This window comes from Dermacentor andersoni, chromosome 1, assembly GCF_023375885.2.
Source record: "Dermacentor andersoni chromosome 1, qqDerAnde1_hic_scaffold, whole genome shotgun sequence".
In the NCBI taxonomy this organism is placed as follows: Eukaryota; Metazoa; Arthropoda; class Arachnida; order Ixodida; family Ixodidae; genus Dermacentor; species Dermacentor andersoni.
In genome coordinates this window covers 176,754,709-176,776,538 of record NC_092814.1, presented here as the reverse complement: position 1 = coordinate 176,776,538, position 21,830 = coordinate 176,754,709, and the positions used below count along the sequence as shown (strand labels likewise).

General features: G+C 45.2%; 1 protein-coding gene across 3 annotated transcripts in view; it reads right to left on the bottom strand.

The window, feature by feature from the left end:
• Positions 1-3,678: 3,678 nt before the first annotated feature.
• LOC126547186 (heat shock factor protein 1-like) overlaps positions 3,679-21,830 on the bottom strand; it is a 157,922-nt gene continuing 139,770 nt past the window's right edge. For all 3 annotated transcript variants that reach the window (XM_050195073.3, XM_055062810.2, XM_050195074.3), the window contains one exon: positions 3,679-4,611. In XM_050195073.3, coding sequence (XP_050051030.1) covers positions 4,301-4,611 — 311 coding nt within the window. In that variant the 3' untranslated portion in view covers positions 3,679-4,300. The remainder of the gene's footprint in view (positions 4,612-21,830) is intronic.

The following is a 21,830-nucleotide window of genomic DNA, read 5'->3' as shown; positions in this document are numbered from 1 at the left end:
ATAACTACTTCGAATGGAGGTATCGTGGCTTCTCTGGGAGGTCAGTATAGAATTCTTCCGCTGCTTTTACCATACCGTCGAGATTGTTGATGACATTACCCTGCTTATCTTTCAGTGCATACATCTTGGTTTGTCCTACGCCAAGCTTCCTTCTCACGCATTTCATGCTGCATCCATTTTTTTTAATGCTTCCTCAGTCTTTCCCATATTACAATTTCGAACATCCCTTATTCTCTCCTTGTTGATCAGTTTTGACAGTTCTGCGAATTCTATTTTATCTCTTGAGCTGGACACTTTCATTCTTTGTCGTTTCTTTATTAGGACCTTTGTTACTTGGAAAAGCTTGCCTACTGGTTGCCTTGGTGCTTTACCTCCCACTTCAATTGCTGCTTCTGAAGCCAGCCTAATTACGGTTTCCTTCATTACCTCATGTCATTTTCATCTCTCTATTCTAAGACTGCATATTTGTTTGCAAGTACCAGCCTGAATCGGTTTGCTTTTACCCTTACTGCGTCTAGGTTGGCCTGTTTTTTGCTGACCAATTTTACTCTTTCGCTCTTAAAATTGAGGCGAATCCTAGACCTCACTAACCTACGATCACTGCACTTTACCTAACATTTCAACATCTTGCACTATGCTGGGATCGGCAGAAAGCATGAAATCTAAATTATTTGATGTTTCACCATTAGGGCATTTCCAGGTCCACTTTCTGTTGCTACGATTACGATACTCCCTAATGCTAAATTTGGGCGCAGGTCTATACGCATTTTCATTTCGCGATATACTGGATCGCGCGGACAATGTCTCGTGCTACACGTTGCAAACAGAGCGAAGTGTCGCGCGACAGCCTCCCTACTCTAGAGATCGCGAGAGCCGTCGCGTGGGTGACGCGTGGGCGCGATTTACAACAGCCGCCGCCGACATACCTCCCAAACGATGGATAGATACTATGAGCGTCTCCTTTGGAACGAGCCAGTAGGTTGCGCCACCAAGCTCTTATTACATTTCCTAATGTCCTACCCATATTTAAAAAAAGAGAGAGAAACACGAAGAATTCCCAACACCAAACTTTCCTACAGCCTATGGGGAACTTTGTTTTTGTACGCCCCCGTTTGTCGTTTCCCTACTTTTCTTCCACCAAACTTCCAATCACCTCTTACTAACCTTTATTGCCGACCTTTATTGCCGAAGGGATTCAAAGAGGCCAGAGGCGCCTGAATCAACCGTTGGGCAAATATCTTCACATTCTAATAAAAAGTTAGAGGACGCAGGCTTTGCTTTGTCCCAGGCGGCACGTCAGCTCGGGCCAACATTCTTTACTTATTGGCACTTCCTGGCCCAATGATGGCCTAGGGTTAACAGCGTGGTGCCAATATGGGCTGCATCATTCTGATTCCTTGCCCGATGAGGGCGTAAGATAAGCAGCGTGAATCGAATATCGGCTGGAGCACTGCGATACGAGATCCAAGGTTGGCCGTTTGCACATGCAACAAACAATATTAGCACTGCCATTCAAAAAGGCGGGAATTATTGGACCTACATTTATGCGGATTTGCCAACATGGGTTACTAAGCTGACTTTCTTGGAACAACACAAGGCTTGAAGTAAGCAAATGCCTTATTCCCGATTTTTCAAATGCGTTTTTGTACGACTTGCTAAGCATAACTGACGTTTCAAAGAAAGTCGCTAAACTTAAAATCTCGGGTTTTATGTGCCTAAACCACAATGTGATTATGAGGCGCGTCGTAGGGACGGAGGGAGGGGGACTTGGGATTTATCTTAACCACCTGTAGTTTTTTCCACGTGAACCCCATGCATGGTACACGGCCGTTTTTTGCACTTTGCCTTCATCGAAATTCACTCCCCTAATGAGAAAAGCCAATGCACAACGTAGCAAGCAGGGGAAGTCATATATCGGGCAAACTAGCCGCTGCTTTATTGATCGTGCAAGTGAACATGAGCTTTCCATAAGATAGAAGGATACTGCGCATTTGCCAGCACATTGCATATTTTGTATGTGCGCTCAGTGGCTTTGGAGGATCTAGATTCTGTGGAGAATCGAGAATTTCGGAGCCACAGAGCTCATGGAACCGTTTTATATTGCCTCGAGATGGAGTGCATACCATATCAGTGAAACTTTTTTTTAGCAGCAACATGCATGCATGGCATGTTGTGGCGACCTAACAACCATCATGCTCCTATTCTAATAAATTTATAGATTTGCTTGTTTGTGCATGTGTAGTAAGCTCCTTGTATAGACGCCCCTGACTGAAAGAAAATTTAGTTGAAAGTTTGCGCTTGTCCGTGTCAACGCCCACTCGTCCTTGCCCTTCTTTGGCACAGCGCACTTTCACTTTTTTTCGGCCCAACTTTCCGTCTTTCAACCCCCACCTCCCTTTCCCCCACGCACCCTCGTGAACCTGGTCAGCACTATGAATGAAGCACTCTGGCAGCTGTGTCGAAATGGCTGCGCGCGCAGGCACAGACTGATGTTGTAGGGTGATTAGTGTCCCTCTTGTCTCCTTCCATCACTTGCGCACGAAGAACGCGGTGGGGAGAGGTCCTGCGGGGTACATACCTTTGGGAGAGCAGGAAAGAATAAAAAACGAAATAAAATGTCTAAGTTCATTTCACTTTTTTTTTTTTTGCCGATGCTCGCGTCAGCTAACGGATGGGGTGAACACTAAACGTGACACGTTTCCTGTTCTTAATTTTCATCGAGTGTCCCTCTTGCTGAATTTTTCTCTATGAAAAAGGCGCGATCACGGGAACACGTGGAGCGCATTCGCTCATGGCAGCGGCGCAAGCGAAGTAGCACATGCACAGTCGATCCGTAACACACGCCAGTGCTTTGTTTCCATATATGATATCGGTCGACACGCTCGCCGCATGCTGTTTGCTGCAGCGCGTCCACCGAACATAGTGCATAGGCAGAGTAACATATTCAAGGAGCAAAAGCCCCTAGATTTTCTCTCACGCCCGCTCTTACTCGTGTCTGCGCACAAACGGCTGGCTGGTGATCCCTCAAATGAACGTCTCGTGCTCACCACCATGACGCACGTCTCATGCAGCACTCCACTTTCCTCCTCACCCTTTTGTCATACTCTACTTCTCCGCTTTCCTCCTCGCGCTCTCGCAGTCTTTCATCCCCCGCTGTGCTCATTCGCTCGGTGACGCTGACGCTCAATGCAGGAATGAAAAAGGCAATGAATGCTTCGCTTTAGAAACGTGAGCTGCCGTCCACGCCTGCGCGCCTCCTTCCATATCCGGTCTCGCTTCCACTTCTCCGAAATAAGAGTCGCCTGCGCCGACGCCCGCACCATTGACAAGGTCTGCGCGGCTGGCTTGTGCGGTACAGGGAACGGCAGCTTGCATTTTTTTTCCCAGAAGAATGCTGCTCATTATTACATCAAATATATTTTTAAAACCGGTATTGTTATAAGTCGATTAAACTGTACAAAATCACCAGATTACTCCATGAAACGGTTATGATAGTTGGTAGGCCAAGCACACAATCTCAAAAAGCTACTCACTGTACACAAGTTGTTGTACTGCACAATGAGTGCGGTACAAGTTCTGGAAAGTCTTACCAGCATGTAGCTAGAAAAGACTATTGCTGGCCAGTTGATAACTTCACAGCCCTAGCTATAACTAAAAGTACATGCAAGAAAGCAAAAACATGGTCAACAGAAACACTTTATTTATCTCTAAACTTATGTGGTTTTCCACTACAATGGTGTACAATGTGCACAAGACAGCTGAAAATGTTGAAGTACAACAATATAGAAGCAATTGAAAGGCTTTTCAATTCTTCTCTTGGCCAACACTGTCACTCAGTGTTGGTTTTGCAATATATTTGACATGTGCGAATCTAGGTCAACCAAGATGTCACATACAACAAAAAATAAAGAATAGTATATTTAAAAGAAATGAAGGGAGTCGGCTGAAAAGGGAAGCCATCACAAGAGGTTAAAACAATAAAGGTGCAGAGAAACCTCACTTGTTGAAAGGGTAGTTATAGGTGTACAGTTAATAAATACACAATTTTCAACATGGGAAACACATTGTGCAGAAGAACAAGTTACTGAATATCTAAAATGCATGTAGGTATTACATGTAAAGGTACTACTAACAGGAGCTGGTCATAACAGAAGGCAATGATACCAAATACTTGAGGCAGTTGGTATCCTACACTCACAAAGACCAATGTAATGTGAAAAACTGGGTAAGGGTGTTAACGAGACTGGGTCCAACACAAATTTAGTTCACTAGTTACTTTCCCTTTCAATATTAGTCAGTTTCACTTTTTGCTATTTCCACGGCGCTTCTTGCTTGATGTACTTCCTTTCTTTCCAACTAACCGGGGCACAGTCTGCACCGCTTTAGTGCTGTCGGGTTGCAGGTGTGATGGGGATGCAGAACACAAGCTTGTACTCTTCTCGGAAGCAACCAAGGAGCCAGGCCTGCTGATTGATTCACCGTTAGCTGGCATAGATGAGTTGCTTGGGAGTTCATCGTCGGACAAAAGAAGCTCATTAACAGGCTGAAATGAGGAGTCGTCTTCAATGCCCAGGTCAAGGAGGCTTGGTGTGTACTGTACCACCTCGTTGCCTGCATTTGAGCAACAAGGCAAATCCTTTCAAGAAACAGAAAGGCAGATAAAAAGAAAAGAAAAAGAACTTGCACATGCAAACCTGACAACCTTAGTGTTTGAAAATATGCAATTGAAGCCTAAAAAACGCTAAATTTTTGTTAGAAATACTAAAATTTTCCCCTTGCTGCACCACTCTAGTGGAGGTCTTCTGTCCTTTGCTAACTGTAATAAGACATCTGCCGACTGCCCCAGTCTCTACACACGTCTTCTGCATCATGCAAGTCTCATCTTTTTATCCGCTCCCATTCGTCTACAGCTAGCTGAGCTCCGAGCTCTTAACTACTTATTGCAGTAAAATAGCACTACTTATTCATGTTGTGGCTTGCAATACATGTGTTATGACTTACTATCTTCTGAGCTTACACCACTGGAAACTCTACACACAGGAAATTCACAACCAAGCTGCAAGCTACTTATTTGCAACCACACTACTTATTCACCACTCATTTTGCCTTGCATAGCTCACATCTCGAGAAAATGCACACTTTGCAGTATTATTTTTATCTAACGAGTGCATTCATATAATATTAATTTCAATTAGTTGCAAATTACGCAAACTGCAAATACTGGGTCTCCATCCCCCACCACGCGTGCCAAGCTGTGATCAATGATATAGAGGACTGGCCATACTTGGATTAGTTAACAATTGACAGGTCTATTGATTATGGCAATGATTCCTACTAGTAGTGCTCACCTTGTGAAAAGGTCACTTAAACGGGCCCTGAACCACACTTAGGACTTAGTGGAAAAACACAGTCCACGAATAGCATACATTGCTGTGAACAACTCAGCCAAAGTCATGCGTGTCCTGTGGATCTCGCAAGCGGACGGCAAAGTCACCTTTCACTCAAACACTCTCTTTTCAGCAGAAGCCTGCTCCTCACTCTTCTCTGGACACTTTATTTCGTAATATAGTAGATTCCCATACACAGCTGCTATTGGCTGATACAGCTTACATCAATCAAGAAGGGTGTTTGGATCAGTGTGCGACTTCCCAATGTTACCGTGTATATTTATTGACACAGGATAATAAACAGGCTGAAGTGAAAATCTTCTTATGAATTTCAATAATAATTATGTATTTCCAGAAGAAGCCAACTACTGTCTGCTCACGCTTGGCCGCAACCACTCGCGTAGGAGTTAAGCTTTGGTCATCTTGCTCATCGGTGTCGTAGCCATCAAGTCTCGCTAATTTAGACTAGTTTTGAACACTCAATTAGCCTCAAACCACGCGAAACTTACGATCAGACCACATGCACGCTTGCTAGCGCATGCTCAGTCCTGGCCACTCCTGGTTAGATACCTTGCCAGACTTCGCTTCGTAATGAGTTATTGATAGCGCTTCAAAATGTGCAAGTTGGATGTGCGTACTATCGATCGGTAGAGCTGGTGCAAGACAAAGTCGGTCCACACCACGTAGAGCAGCCAGACAGGAGTATATTGCAAGCAGCCTTTCATCCTGGTCCACGGATGTCCATGGTGTGGCACGCTCCCGACAACAGTCCATTGTGCTACCACTGTGGGGAGGCTGGACACTTGTATTGTGACTGGCAGTACCGACGGATTATTCTGTGGGGATACCACCTGGATGCCCGTTGCCTGTGCTATGGTGAACGCTCACACAAAATCAAGGAATACTTGGAAAGCAACAGTCTTGCTCCTGCCCCACAGCAGACAGTGGTGGTCACCATCACCTTGTCGGCATGCTTCCCCCAAACCACACTCCACCCACCTTTTATTCCACTGGAGTCGACTGCAGAAGCCCGCACTGATGAAACTGATAACGGCAACCTCCGGGGGTGAGGCTGCTGTCATGAGAACTGTCAAATATCCTACGCCGACGTCACCCCCTCGTGTCGTACCGCTGATGCCTTCCTTCAAAGCCGCCATAAGAACTTCCGCTGCTATTACTGTTTCTATCGATTGTTATTTAGTAACTGCAACTGTCGATACGGGAGCTGATTACTCGGTTACGAGTGCCTCACTGGCCACTAAGCTATGCAAGGTGCTCACAGCGTGGGACGGTCCACATCTGATCACGCCTCAGATGTGGGCCACAGGAAACTCTACACACAGGAAATTCACAACCAAGCTGCAAGCTACTTATCTGCAACCACATTACTTCTCCACTCATTTTGCCTTACATAGCTCACTTCTCCAGACAATTCACACAGTGCAATATTATTTTTACCTAACGAGTGCATTCACAATAATATTAATTTCGATTAGCTGAAAATTGCACGGGCTGCTAATACTGGGTCTCCATCCCCCACCATGTCACCCATTGGACGATGCACCCAGGGTATCTACCAAGTTAACATTTCCAAATTCCCTGAGTGCCTTTGCAAGATTCCCTGAGTGACGCAGAACTATGTTTTATGTCAAGACAGGCTGAAACCATATCGCTCGATGCTGTCATTTCTGGTCAGCACGTGAAAAAAATTTAAAGAAAACGACTTAATCCAGTCTGAATACCAAGGAGTAGTGTTTATGTTATTCAAAAAGAGAACAGAAGGGAGGGGTCAGTAAAATGCACAGCAAATAAAATGTCTGCGAAAAAAATTGCAAATCGAGTCGGACATTTTCAAGTACGAATAGAAAGGAGATGCATATAGAAGCAAATATTTTCGAATATGAGCTATTTCTATCAGCTGATAGCAAGCTCATTGGTACAAGGCCCAAAACTTTGTCACAATTGAGATTCTCTCTCAACAGCTTGTAAGTCAACCTCAACAGTCCTGACATACTCTCAGCATGCACACGAAGCCTAAGTGTTGTGTTTCACTGCTTTAAAGAGTTTATTTTGGTTTAGATGAGGGACAACTGCATCTTGGCATCAGCCAACACTGCTTTTTGAGCTCAAGCTCCTTCAAAACGGCAGCAGCATGCTTCCTTTCCCGTTCATTCCTCAATGTGTAGGTCCTTTCTGTTCTCTTTGAAACATCTTCTTGGTCAGTTGCACAGTCAATGTCCGATTTTTCAAACTCCCTAGGGGTCACGAAAACGTCCAAAAAATCGGCCAGTTGGAAAAAATGAATGCATGTCTTTTACTGCCCCTAAGGGCTCAAACCGCCACAGGCACATTCGAAAACAATTTGAAGGCCTGTCGGTACATGTATTAGGCATATCGGTGCTCGTACTGTGACAGGAGATAACTGGGTGCGCGCGTGTATAATTAAAGAATACGTACTGTGTCCCTTAGCAATAGCCCCTTCCCACGCTTATGCTTTACTGCAATACTTTTGCGTATGCTTCACCAAGTAACATTTCTGTACAGAGGCGAAGCTGACTTTCGAGAACTGGCATTATGCAACGCATTGTGCTTTCCGAGCTTCTAAGCTAATCACGAGGACCACAAAGGCGGAGTCAGTGCCATTGCTGTCAGCGGCGAATTCTTTCAATGACAATCACGACACCCAATGGCAAGAAGCTTAATAGTGAACATCGAAGTGGCTAGGCCTAGCGTTGCCGCAGTGGTGGCTACGGCTGCCAGTGGATCTGCCCACGAGAGCGCCGGTTCGAGGCGGCGAGATAATCAAAATGGTGGCATTGGTGGCTTTGATTAATGCTGTTTTGGACGTGCGGTCACGGCAAAAAGTCTGGAAAATCGGATGGCGAATGGTTCTTGTGTCCAAAATTTCATACGTCCTTATACATTGACTCTATGGGGTACATGGTGGTATTGCGAAGCCGTCCAAATTATCGGGCATTCGGAAGGTCGGTCGTTGACTGCACACTGGCAACTCCTCCGGCCGACAACAGGGCGTCAAAGACGATTCGGTACAATTCCTGCCTGTTACTTGAGCCAGCATTACCACGAATTTCGCCCCTTTCAATAATATTACAGCTAATTTTCACTGATAGAAGCACAAGTTCCCTGAGTTTTCCCCGACTACTCAAAATCCCTGAGAATTATTCCCAGTTTTCCAAGTTGATAGACGCCCTGTGCACCGCCAGACTCGCAATCTGTATGTCGACTTCCATAGCATCTTTCCTTGTGCTGCCCAAGTGTTCTCGGCTGGTTATACTGGGTATGGATATCCTTCAGGAATATGGGGCAATCATTAATCTGCGTGACTTATTCGTGACTTTTTCTAACTATGTTTCTTTGGATTCAAATGTGGAGGATGAACATCATCGCACGGCTTTACGCATAGTCGACGACCATGTAACGGTATCGCCTCGAAGTAGAATCTTCGTCCTCATTCAGTGCCCACAAGATCAACTAGATATAGGCATTGCTGAAGGTAACCTCACCATTATTCTGGATCGAGAAGTTGGCATCGCATGCGGTCTCGTAGACCTCCAAAATAGGCAAACCACAATCCTCGTTACTAACTTCAGTAGCAAATTCAAGCACTTTGCGAGGCATACTTTGAGACACTGGACAAGTCCAACGCCTGTGCTTCGGTAACGACAATCTCGATTCAGGAACACAGCGATGTGGAGTTGACCAATCACATCCAACGTCAATCCACAACTGGAACAACCCGAAAAGGAGAGGCTCTTCAGTCTACTATCATCATTTAGCGACTGTTTTGCCACCACATCGAAGGTCAAGCAGACTCCTCTAACCAAACACAGAATCAGACTCGACCGTACAACCTGTTCCCCAACATGCTTACCGCATGTTGCAGGGCGAACAGGATGCTATTCGTGATGAAGTTAAACAAATGCTGGATGATGATGTCATGACTTTCTGTCAGTTATCACAAACTGAACAAGATCACAAAAAAATGACGTTTATCCCCTTCCTCGGATTGATGACCCTTTGGATCGCCTGAGACATGCCCGTTACTTCTCTTCAATGGATTTACCTAGCAGGGTACTGGCAGGTTGAAGTTGATGAATGGGAGTAGGAAAAAACGGTGTTTGTAACACCTGATGGTCTCTACGAATTTAAGGTCCTGCCTTTTGGATTGTGTTCCGCTTTGGCCACATTTCAACGCACGATGCCTCAAGCGGCACTCGTGTTTAGTCTACTTAGATGATGTTGTTCTTTCCACCAAGTTTGAGCAACAAATCGAGCAGCTTGAGGCAGTTCTTCAGGACCTCCGCACCGCTGCCCTGCCTCTGAAGGCCGAAAAATTTCACTTTGGATGCGAGGAGCTTAAACTTCTGGGTCATATTGTCAGCAGCACCGGTGCTCACCCTGACTCTGACAAAGCCACGACAGGTGCTTTGTTCTCAATACCGAAGACAAAGCATGATGTATGCAGATTTTTAGGGCTTTGTGTGTAGTACCGCTATCTTGTGCAAAATTTTTCTGAGATTGCTGAACTTCTGCAATGCCTCATCAAGAACAATGTCACATTTGTTTGAGCCCGGCACAGTCCAACGCTTTCCACGACCTTCAGTGACATCTACAGACACTGCCGATCCTTGGTCACTTTGACACAGAGGCCGACATAGAAGTGCATAGTGATGCTAGCAATGCTGGCCTCAGAGCAACACTCGTACAATTTCAAGCTGGTGTTGAACACGTTATTGCCAATGCCAGCTGCACATTGTCTGCTGCTGAAAAGAACTACTCAGCAACTGAAAAAGAATGTCTGGAGGTGGTGTGGGCTACCCAGAAGTTCCAGCCACATTTGTATGGATGCCCCTTCCACATCGTCAGCGACCACCACTCTCTCTGCTGGCTGGAGAAACACAAGGATCCTTCAGGCTGTCTCGCAAGATGGAGCCTTCGGTTGCAGGAATTTGATGTGAAAATCATCTATAAGTCTGGTCAGAAACACACATACACCAATTGTTTCTTCTGTGCTGCCGTCGAACCCGCACCACTAGATGCTGATGACCGTGGTTTTCTTTGTACTCTTCCATCTTTAAACCTAGCTCAACAGCAATGCTAAGAATCCAAGCTGCAGCCCTTGATTGAATATCTTGAAGGACGCCGCCAACAACCCCCATGGCAGTTCATGCATCACTTGTCCTCTTTCTGCCTGCACAGCAACATCCTATACAAGCGGAACTTTAATCCTATGGAAACCATTCTCCTACTCATTGTTCCCACTTCTCTTCGTGACATTTTACCTGAATGCCATAACGAACCAATGTTCGAGCATCATGGTTTTACATGTACTCCGGCAAGGATCAAGCAGAAGTACTACTGGTGAAAACTCACAAAAACCGTGAAGCGGTGCGTCAGAAGTTGTCGAGATTGCCAACATTGCGAAGTTCCACCAATGAAACCAGCCGGTCTGCTTCAGCCTGTACGACCTCCTTGGTCACCTTTTGACCAAGTTGGGATGGATTCACTCGGCCCATTTCCAAGTGTTCAGCTGATAACTGCCGGATCACTGTCACCACTGACTACTTCACTCAATACTGTGAAGCCGAAGCTCTTCACATGGTGCTCCCGCTGTCATCATCACAGACCGTGGTATGGCCTTCACCACGCAGCTGGTCCGAGACATTCTGCAGCTGAGTAGAAGAATGCACTGTATGGCAACTGCGTATCACCCGTACGACCAACGGGTTAATTGAGCATCTCCACAAACCGATTGCAGATATGCTTTCCACGTGTATGGAAAGCATATCTGCCTAAAACCAGTCTAAAACCAGTCTCTTCAGGGGCGTGGGTCCCTGTTGAGTCCCAACGGTGGTCCCACCGTTGCCACTAGATGTCAGAGTTGTCGGACGATCTCGCCACTGCCACCAGTTGAAGGGGTTGTAGGTCGTAGAGAGGAACTTGGGAGGAATTAGGCGTATAGGGTTTATTTACAATATTTACATTTTAAACAAGATACACTGGACAGTCTAGCGTGACTCCCAAATGGAGCATACAAACGAAGCATACAACAAACGAGCACGACGACGAGCACACCTAGCAGCCGACAAACAACCGCTTATAAACACTCAGTGCTCCCTAGATCCCTAGATGAGAGAACCGTTCGACCAGTCATCGAAGTTGACCCGCCGGTTGTCCATTATCTTGAGTCCTGTAGTCGCCACTAGTGTCAGAAGACTGTGACGAATCCTGGGGCCCACGCACCCCAAAGCACCCTTTTGGGGGGAAGCTTTTCTTGCTGCAGAGAGACCATGAAGACCCGGCAAATCAACCAACAATGCATGGGGCGCCAAACGTGGCCAGCCCTGCTGCCGTAGTCTCCAGTTCTCCGAAGGAAGTTCATGGTCGGTTAGCGCTGTCATCCTTGCTGGTTCTCGGAAGGGCGCCACCGCCGCGGGTCGATCGAAGCACCTGCAGCGGGCTGAAATAGCTTTGCAGAGCAGTACCCCTGCAGGCCGATCTTAACAGCGGCGTAGATACTGTGGCCGTCATGGTGTGCCACGAGTCCACTGGCTGAGTGCACTGCAGCTCACTGAGGCCAACCACGTTTGGCACGCTTTAGACGCCAAAATCACAAATAATGGCGTCTACATGAACATCCAAAATCAAATTTGCACAGCGTGCCATGGTTGCATTCAGTAGGCAGCACGTTGTGGGCACACCCCATTCCGCCATAGCCTTCGCAGTGCAAATCATCGAGGGAGCGAAAACACCGCAAACGGTTTGTTTGATTGCAATTAACTCCATTTCTGCTGAATGCACTGAAGAACTTTCTGCAGCAAAGTATTTAGGAAACAGTCTAATTTAACTTCAAATGCATTTCTCAACATTGATAAAGAAATGGATCAGGACCCATTTAATAAGATCCTGCTTCTGCAGGTTTATGCACTTCACCATTACATGTGTAGTTGTAGCTTCTCATTCAGTAGTGGAAACCGACTAGGTCCTTTTGCACTATTTTCCTGCACTGATTCCCCCTTGTTTGTAAAGCTTGCACTCGTTTGTCTGTGCAAAAAGTTGATTTTTATTTGAAGGTGACAAACACCCAGACACTATTCCTAAACAGCTGGAAAAAGGAAATCATAGAAGGAGTGCAGTGTATTCCCTAAAGTCTTGATGGACAGCACCAGGTACCATAAGTAGTAAACTATTTATACAAAGCTCTAGAAGGAGACAGCAGGATAAGAAAGAGTGCCAAGGATAGATTCTCCAAAAGTTGGAAATGAAAGTCATAGAAGGAGTGCATGTTCTTTCCGAAATTCTAGGACACAACAGAAAAATAGGCATGATTAGAGCAGTTAGAACAGATAAAAAAAATAAAACACTGATAACAAAAAAGAAAGATTTTTTTTTATGTATGATGAACTGCTGGTCAACATATCCTACACTCCACAGAGCCATGCTGGATTTGGAATATATATATATATATCGAGAAGAAAGGGCGTTAACCAAGGGGCCCAATTTTTATTAGTCATATCATAAGAAGCCAACAAACACTGACACCAAGGACAACATACGGGAAATTACTTGTGCTTAATAAATGAAATAAAGAAACGATAAATTAATGGAAATTAAAGTGGATGAAAAAACAACTTGCCACAGGTGGGAACCGAACTCACAACCTTCGCATTTCGCGTGCGATGCTCTACCAATTGAGCTACCGCGGCGCCGTTTTCCCATCCACGTTCTTGGGTATTTATGTGTCCTAGTAGAACCCTGGGAGTGTTAGCCAGCGCCACCACTCACAGACCTTGGCGGCGAACGTGGAATGTCCTTCTTGCCGCAGGCGCCACGAGAACGTGATCTTTTTGGGTGAAGGCAATTGGTCAATAAACCCACATATGCTACCTGAAGGCATCAATGTTGCCGGATTCGAGACCCTCATTATGTAATCAACGAGATGTCATGCCCATGACGCCGTGACAGTCGACCCTTGACATCAACAACAGCTACATGATACTTGCACACAGAACTTTCTGGTTGGCCGCGGAAAATATTAAGTTCCAGTGAATCGCTGCAGAGTGAAAAAAATCGACCACGCCAAGAAAACAACTACCTCCACTGTTTTTGCAGGGCTCCGTGGCAGTGACAAAATCATGTTTTTTGTGCATGCATTGAGCTTGCTTCTGTTTTTGATTTGTTGATTAAAAAAAAAAAACTTTAAATAATAATTGGGTAGCTTTCTTTTTTCTCTCTCTCTTTCTTCGTGTGCGCGGGTGTGTCTCGTGTGTATTTGGTCTTGCAGGATAGTCGGAGCGTCCTTTCGCGCAACGTGCTTTCAACACATGCAACCGGGTGGGACATCCAAGACTAATAGCTATTAGTGGTTTTACTGTGTGTCCTTTGGTATCGGGAATATTGCTTGGGAAGGAAAGTGAGAGCATCGCCGCGTGGTTGAAGACATGCGAAAATGTGTCATACTTTAAGTCGGTGCGGCATTGATTGCTTTTAAAACATTGGTGAGAATTACTTTGCAGCATTTTAAGGATTTAGATTCTGTGCATATCGGTTTTTGATAGAAGGCATGTGCTCCACATTATTACAGTATTATAGTAATTGAATTAGAAAAAGCCATGCAATACATGGCAAGAAAGCCGGAAAAGTGTGCAGTGTGCAGGGGGGGGGGGGGGGAGGGGGAGTCCCGCAAGGCAGACGAAGGGACGGGTGAGAATGGAGAGGGAATCGAGTCAATTGGCACGCACTGTGATGTCGATGCTAGGCAGAGGAAAATGGAGGCTTTCCAGGATGAGCTTGTAAAACAGGTCGAAGAGCTCAAAAATGACCTAAATATGGAGTATGATGCACGGAAGGTAATGGGAAAAAAGACTTCAAGCAGCCGAGGAACGGCTGAACAAGGCCACCATTGCGAACAAGAATGGTCATGACAATGGAACGCAGTTCCCCGACGTGACAGGAGAGGAGCACGTGGAATGCGTGCTACGTGGGGAGGGGGTAGCTGGAAAGAGTGGCACCAACCATGAGGCCACCACACAAAAAAAGCAGGAGCGCAGGGGTCAATGCCCCTTGTCAAGTCCAAAACGTGCGGAAAAGGACAAAGAGAAGCAGGGAGAGGTAGGAGAGAGTGGAATGCTGATTATCATCGGCGACTCAAACCTAGCTAGGTGCTCAGAAGAAATTGTGGAGAGGGTGAAAGGCGATAAAAGAGTGGTGGTAGGGACATTTCCAGGGCGGACACCAGGTTGCCATGGAGCGAGCAAAAGCAAAGCTCATGTAAAATGCCCACATACGCAACCTTGTCATAGTAGCAGGTTGGCCAAATGACATCCTAAACGGGAAAGGGACAGGACTAGCCCAGCGCTTGGTGAAGGGGGTAGACGACTTGTGCACGCTGTCCCCTCAGATGCAGATCGTGGTGTACACGGTGCCAGAGATGCCTGTACGTGACAGTCACGTACAAAGAGCCGCATTGGCTGCTAATGAGGCGATATCTAAATGAGCCGAGAGAGAGGTTTCGAGGCTGTCAAAGTAAACAGGAAAGTGAGAGTGCGTGGTGGTTTTGAATGAGACGAGATCCACTTCAATTACAGGCTTGGAAGAGAAGTGGGCTGGTGACTTGCTGGTCGCGCCGCTGCTTCTTTAGGGGGCCCACAGACGCTCCGGAGGCCAGTGTAGGTAGTAATGAAGACGGTCCTCTAGAGGAACCTCAGAATAGCATCGCCGTCAATAACAGAAAAAGGAGGAAAACAAGCAGGGTGTCTACCAAGTTGACATTTCCAAATTCCCAGAGTTTTCCAGGTTTTCCCTGAGTGCCTTTGCAAAATTCCCCGAGTGATACAGAACTTTTGTTTGATGTCAAAACAGGTTGACACCATGTCACCCAATGCTGCCACTCTCTAGTAAGCATCGCTCCTGCTAGGGCGTAGTGTTTATTTTATTTAAAAAGAAAGCAGAAGAGAGGGGTTAGTAAAATGCACAGCGTATAAAATATCCTTGAAAAATATATGGTAAAGCCCATTGGAAATCGAGCCGAACATTTTCATATACGAACAAAAAAAGATGCATACAGAATCAAATATTTTTACATATAAGCTATTTCTATCAAATGATAGCAAGCTCATTGGTATGAGGCCCGAACTTTGCCACAAGTGAGATTCTCTCTCAGCTCCTGGAAAGTCAACCTCAACTGTACTGACATACTCTCAGCCCACGCAAAGCAGCTCAGTGTTGCGTTTCGCTGCTTTAAGGAGTTTATCTTAGTTTGGATGAGGGGCACCTGCACCTCGGCGTCGGCCAAGACCTTGCTTTTTGAGCTCAAGCTCCATCAAAGAAGCGGTGGCACACTTCCTTTCCCGTTCATTCCTCAATGCGTCGGTCCTTTCTGTTCTCTTCCTCCTTTCGCCGTGTGTTCGCCCCACGGACAATTTGAAGTGTCCTCTTGGTCAGGTATGAACGCATGTCTTTTACTGCTCTTAAGGGCTCAAATTGCCACAGCCACGTCTGAAAAAGCTCTGAAGGCCTGCCAGTATACTTATTACGCATATTATCGCTCTTAGTGCGACAGGAGACAGCGGGTGCAGGCGTGTGTAATTAAGCAATATGTACTGTGTCTTGTGACAATTACCCTTCCCACCCTTGTTAAACTTCGCCGCAATACTTTTTGCATGCTTTACCACGTAACAGTGCTGTATTGAAGCGAAGCCAACTTTCGAAAACTGGCATTATGCAATGCGTTTTCCTTTCCAAGCTTCGAGGCCAATCACGAGGATTACAAATGCGAAGTCGGTGCCATTACTGACAGCGGCAAATTCTTTCAATTAAAAACATGGAACTGAATGGCCAGAAGCTTAATACCGAACGTCGAAGCTGCTAGCTAGACCTAGCATTGCCTGTGGCTGTCAGCGAATCTGCGTGCGAGAGCGCCGGTTCGAAGTGGCGAGATAATCAAAATGGCAGCGGTGGTGGCTTAGAATAATGCCGTTTTGGTGCTGCGGTCACGGCAGAAAGTCCAAAAAATCAGACGGCGAAAGGCTCTTGCGTCCGAAATTTCAGACGTTCTTATACATTGACTCTTGGGTACATGGCGGTACCACGAAGCCGTCCGAATTATCGGGCATGCCCAAAAAATCGGTCGTCGACTATACACTGGCAACTCTCGCAAACGACACGGCATCAAAGACAATTCGCTACGATTCCTCTCTGTTACTCTAGCCAGTATTAGCACAACTTCCGTGCCTTTTCAATAAAATTACAGCTAATTTTCCCTGATAGAAGCACATATTCCCAGAGTTTTCCCCGAGTTTTTTTTTAGACTTAGAAATCCCCGAAAATTCCCGGTTTTCCCGGTTAGCAGACAACCTTACAAGACAGAGAGCTCACCATGCAATAGGCTAAATCAACATGCAGGGCGGCAGAAGAAAGGAAAAGTGGGCAGAGATTGAGGAGCCGTTAAATAGAGAACAAATAGGGGTGTGAGCGGTTACAGAAACGCACCTTAGAGACTCAGAAGAGCCGCCAGTTATTGAGAATTATGTTTGGGAAGGGTGCAACAGAACTAAGTCGGAAATAAAGGGAGGGGGAGTCGGAATGCTCATCCATCAGGGAGCCAAATGGAAAAGAGTAAATTCAAAATGTCAAGAGCATCTTTGGTTATCAGGTACAATGAGTGGGAAAAAAACTTCGCTGGGCGTTACGTATTTGTGGACAGGAAATAATTGCACAGAGAAGAATAAAGAGTTAGTGGAATGCATAAGCGCTGATATTGAGGGTTTCGGGAATGGTGCTGAGATTGTCCTATTAGGTGACATGAATGCCCACATACAGGATTTAGATGGCTATACCGACAATAACGGGAAGTCAATGCTAGACCTTTGCGAGCAACATAACCTCGTGATCGTGAATACAGGGCCTAAGTGTGAAGGACAGATCACGTGGGAAGTGGGAAACCGGCAATCGACCATTGATTACTGTCTGATGACAGAAGGAATTCATGATAAGTTGAGAGAAATGGTAATTGGCGAGGAAGGGTATAGCAACATGGGAGCGACTATAAACTCGTCATCTTGCAAATAGGATATGTAGTTGGGAAAGAGAGCAAGGAGTGCAAAATGGCCAGTCCAAATTTGAACGCTGAACAAATAACAAACACAGTCACTAGAGTGGAGGAAGAACTTGGCAAATGGCCAAGTAAAGAGTGGGAATATAGTGAGCTTCTAAGTGTAATAACGACAAAAATACAGAGAGAGAAACAACATGTTCGTTCGAAAGGAAAAAAGAAACTGAAAAGCTGATGGAACAGAGAGATACGAGAAGCGATCGCCGAACAACAGAAAGCATCCCGAGAGCAATGGCAGGGAAAGACGGCACAGTTGCTGCAGGATGAAGTGGCCAGTAAATGGGAAATATACCGGGAGAAAAAGTACATGGCTTAAATACCAGTGCAAGCAAAGATAAAAGGTATGCGAGAATAAATACGCGAGAAAAAGAAGGCTGCACCTAGAACATTTTGGAACCACATAAAATTATTAGGCAGGAAGTCAACAACAATACAACATATCCTGGACGAAGTTGGAAACAAACTGGAAGGGGAAGCGGCATTAAATTACATCCAAAAAATAACAGCCGAATCTTTCCAAGGCAATGATGAGCTTGTATTTGAAGAAGAGCATGAAAGAGAACCGGACGGAAAAGGAACTGGTGCTGACAAACTTCAACGGGAAGAAAGCCGAAGAGAAAATTCCTAAGCGCACAGCCACAGGGCTAAACAAGGTTCGCGTTAGGCTGATTAATGAACAAGGACCAAAAAGTAAGGAAGTTCTGGTGAAAGCAGAGGAAAAAACTTTAAAAGATAGATGAATACCAGACAGTTGGCGACAAAGTAGAATGAACTTAACTTATAAAGGTAAGAGGGAGAAAGATAGAATTCACTCGTATAGACTGTTGCCCATTACATCGGTAATATACAGGTTAGCAATGCAGGCCATCAAATTAAAACTCCAAGCATGGGCAGAGAATAATGGTATTTTGGGAGAACTTCAGAATGGCTTCAGAATAGGTAGGCGTTTGGATGATAACGTATTTGTTTTTACTCATGTATTGAAATATCAAGAGTAGAAAGCAGACCATTATATGTGGCCTTTTTAGACATTACAGGAGCGTAGGACAAGGTATACCACAATATTTTGTGGGATATTCTGGAAGAGGAAAGCTTAGGGGACAATTGTCACTAGAAAATACCATTTGTGTTGAATGGGAAGGGATTAGGAGCGAATGGGAAGGGATATCAACAAGGGACTGAGGCTGGGGTGCCCTTTATCCCCACTGCTGTTTATGATGTACATGGTGAGGATGGAGAGGGCGCTAGAAGGAAGTAATATCGGGTTTAATCTATCAGACAAAGAGGCGGGTACAGTAGTAGAGCAGCAGCTTTCAGGTTTATTTTATGCGGACGACATTGTGTTGCTAGCTAACAAGCAAAGTGATTTGCAATGTATGGCTAATATCCGTGGACAGGAAGGCGAGAATTTAGGTTTGAAATTTAATGTTAGAAAATCAGGTGTTATGGTATTCAATGAAAACAGTGAACAGACAGTGGCAATACAGGGCCAGGAAATACCTCAGGTAACAGAATATAGATACCTTGGTATATGGATAAACGAAGGCAATAAATATTGGAAACACAAGAAAAACAACAGTATAGGGGAAGAGAAATGCAGCCATAATGAAGCAGAGCGCTATGGGGATCCAATAGGTATGAGGTGCTCCGGGGTATGTGGAAAGGTGTAATGGTTCCAGGACTTACTTTTGGAAATGCGACTGTTTGCTTGAAATCAGGGGTACAATCAGAACTCTATGGGAACCAAAGGTCAGTGAGATGCCTCGCACTGGGCACTCACGGGAAGACTACAAATGAAGCTGTGCAGGGTGATATAGGCTGGACTAGTTTTGAAGTGAGGGAAGCTCCCAGTAAAATTTATTATGAAGAACGACTGAGGAATATGGAAGAAAGTGAATGGGTTGGGAGAGTGTTGACGTATTTGTACAGGAAAAACTGTTTCACAGTGGAGGAAAAGAACTAGGAAGCTTACCAGCAAGTATGCGACTTGTATGATGGGCAACACAGCAACAAAGAACATCAAGCAGAAAGTCAGAGAGGCTGAAATGATCTCATGGGTGGTGGCAATGGAAAAGAAACCTGCCATGAGTAACTACTTAAGAGAAAAAAACGAAATCAGGAAAGAAACAATTTATGATATAACTCAAAGGGAAGCTCATTACGTTTTGAAGCTAGATAAGGATGCCTTAGAACACATACCCACAAAGCAAAATATAAGAAGGAAGAAGCATGCGCTTGCTGCAGTAAAGCTAGGGAAACAATGGAGCATGTTTTATTAGAATGTGAAGATATCTGCCCAGCAGTCTATTTAGGCACCACTGGCCTCCTTGAAGCCCTTGGGTTCAGCGAGAGCAGGGGGAAAGTAAACATGTCTGCAATAGAGATTAGTAAGGGGCGATTGCAAGATTGGTGGAAGAAAAGTAGGTAAGCGACAAAAAATGGAGACGTACAAAAACAAAATTCACAATAAGGGGTCAAAAAATTTGGTTATTGTAATTCATCGTGGGTTTTTTTTTTTTCTTTCTTTTTCTCCTGTTTTTTTTTTTTTTCTGTAGGTGCGTCTCTGTTAGCGACACGGCAACTTTGGAGTTCGTGAACCGCTAGCCGAGAGCGATCTTGCTGGCAAACGGCAAGATCTGCCTGTCACACAGTACGGAGGATCTTGCAGCACAGTGACGAGGCCACTCAGCAACAGAGGAGTGGTCGCAGCTGTGCTCTGGCATTCCGATTGCCTCACCGCTGCGGATCGCTCGCCACCGATATTGTCGCTAGGCCTTTTTTGGTTCACTTCGAATCTGTAGCAGGCGGTGTTTCAGAGTGAACCGCTGACGCTCCCATGCAGCAATGTTTTGTTATCGTTGTTACCACTTTACCCCCTCACAATAATTTCACACGAAGAAGAAAACATGTCGATATTTGTAGCACCGCCAGCTGCGATGCGAGCATGGCCGAGCCGCGGTTTGCTGTCTGCCGTCGGTAGCTATGCACTGCAGCTGAGCTCGACTTGTATCAGCACTCTCGTTAATGTTAAACATTTGACGTGGAGGAGTGTTTCGATGGTTTTGAGTGATGAACAGCACTAAGAAATCTTTGGCTTAACAAAGTTCAGGTCAAATAAAATTTTAAATCCATGCCAGCAGTGTAGTTTTTTTTCTGGCGGGAAAATTTTGCAGTCACCATCTTGAATTTTGGAGCTGTTCCACGATAGACCCCCCTCCCCCCTTTTTCCTGGTAATTTCGACTTCCTTGTGTGTGTGTGTATGGGGGGGTGGGGTGCGCTTGCTCGCAATTTAACGGTAAAGTGTCAAAGCCCTTTTCCCTTCCACTATGACTTTACCAACCATTATCCTTGCAATTAGGCTGAACTACCATCATTATGATTATAAAATTTACTGATTCACGCTTCTGAGCGTCTCAAGTGTTGCGTATCGCCGTTTTATATTCCTGTTGTTACCCACCCTGCCTTGATCTTGGTTCGGCAGAATTTAACAAATAACTTTTAAGCAAAACACCATCTCTGACACTCCTGGAAACGCATTTCATTGGTACAGCTTTGTATACAACATTCCTGCAGTTACAAAAAGACAAATGTAAGTGTCTCTGAGCTTTAACCGTGACAGCTCAGTGGCTAGCAGCATCTGGTGCTTAAGCACAGGACAACATACAAGATTCCCAGCCATGAAAGCTGCATTCCATGGAGGCAGAATGCAAAAATTCTTACATGTTGAGATTCTAGTACACATGAAAAAGACTTCACGTTGTGAAACTTATCAAGCTGTCAAACTATGTCATCCATGGTGCCCAGGTGTAGCTTTAAGGTAATTCCAACCAATCAATGAAACTCACTAGCTAGTATCAAATAATTTCTTCCATATTAAGTCAAGCTAGATTAAAGAAAAAAGATTAGGCTTCTGTAGCCGCGTTTACATGGATATGTTAGAAGCGTATCATACCAATTTATTTTATCGCATGTACTCATATGACACTGTTCACATGAATGCGCATCTTCCTGTCCAGTAAGCTAACACCAACTATAGTCGAATACAACTTTAGAAAAAAGGGGAGACCCCGCCAAGATGACCGAAGCGCGGCAGCCGATTGTCTCCACGACTAAAGTAGTCCTGCTCAAAACAACATGCTTTAAAGGGACACTAAAGGCAAATGCTAAGTCGACGTGGACTGTATAAAAAGCAATCCAGAAACCTCGCAACGCAGTTTCGTGCCAAGAAAAGACTTAGTTTATGAGAAAATTGCATCTGAAGGGTCCACATACCTTTTTCGAAATTCGAATCTCCCGCTACCTAACAGGG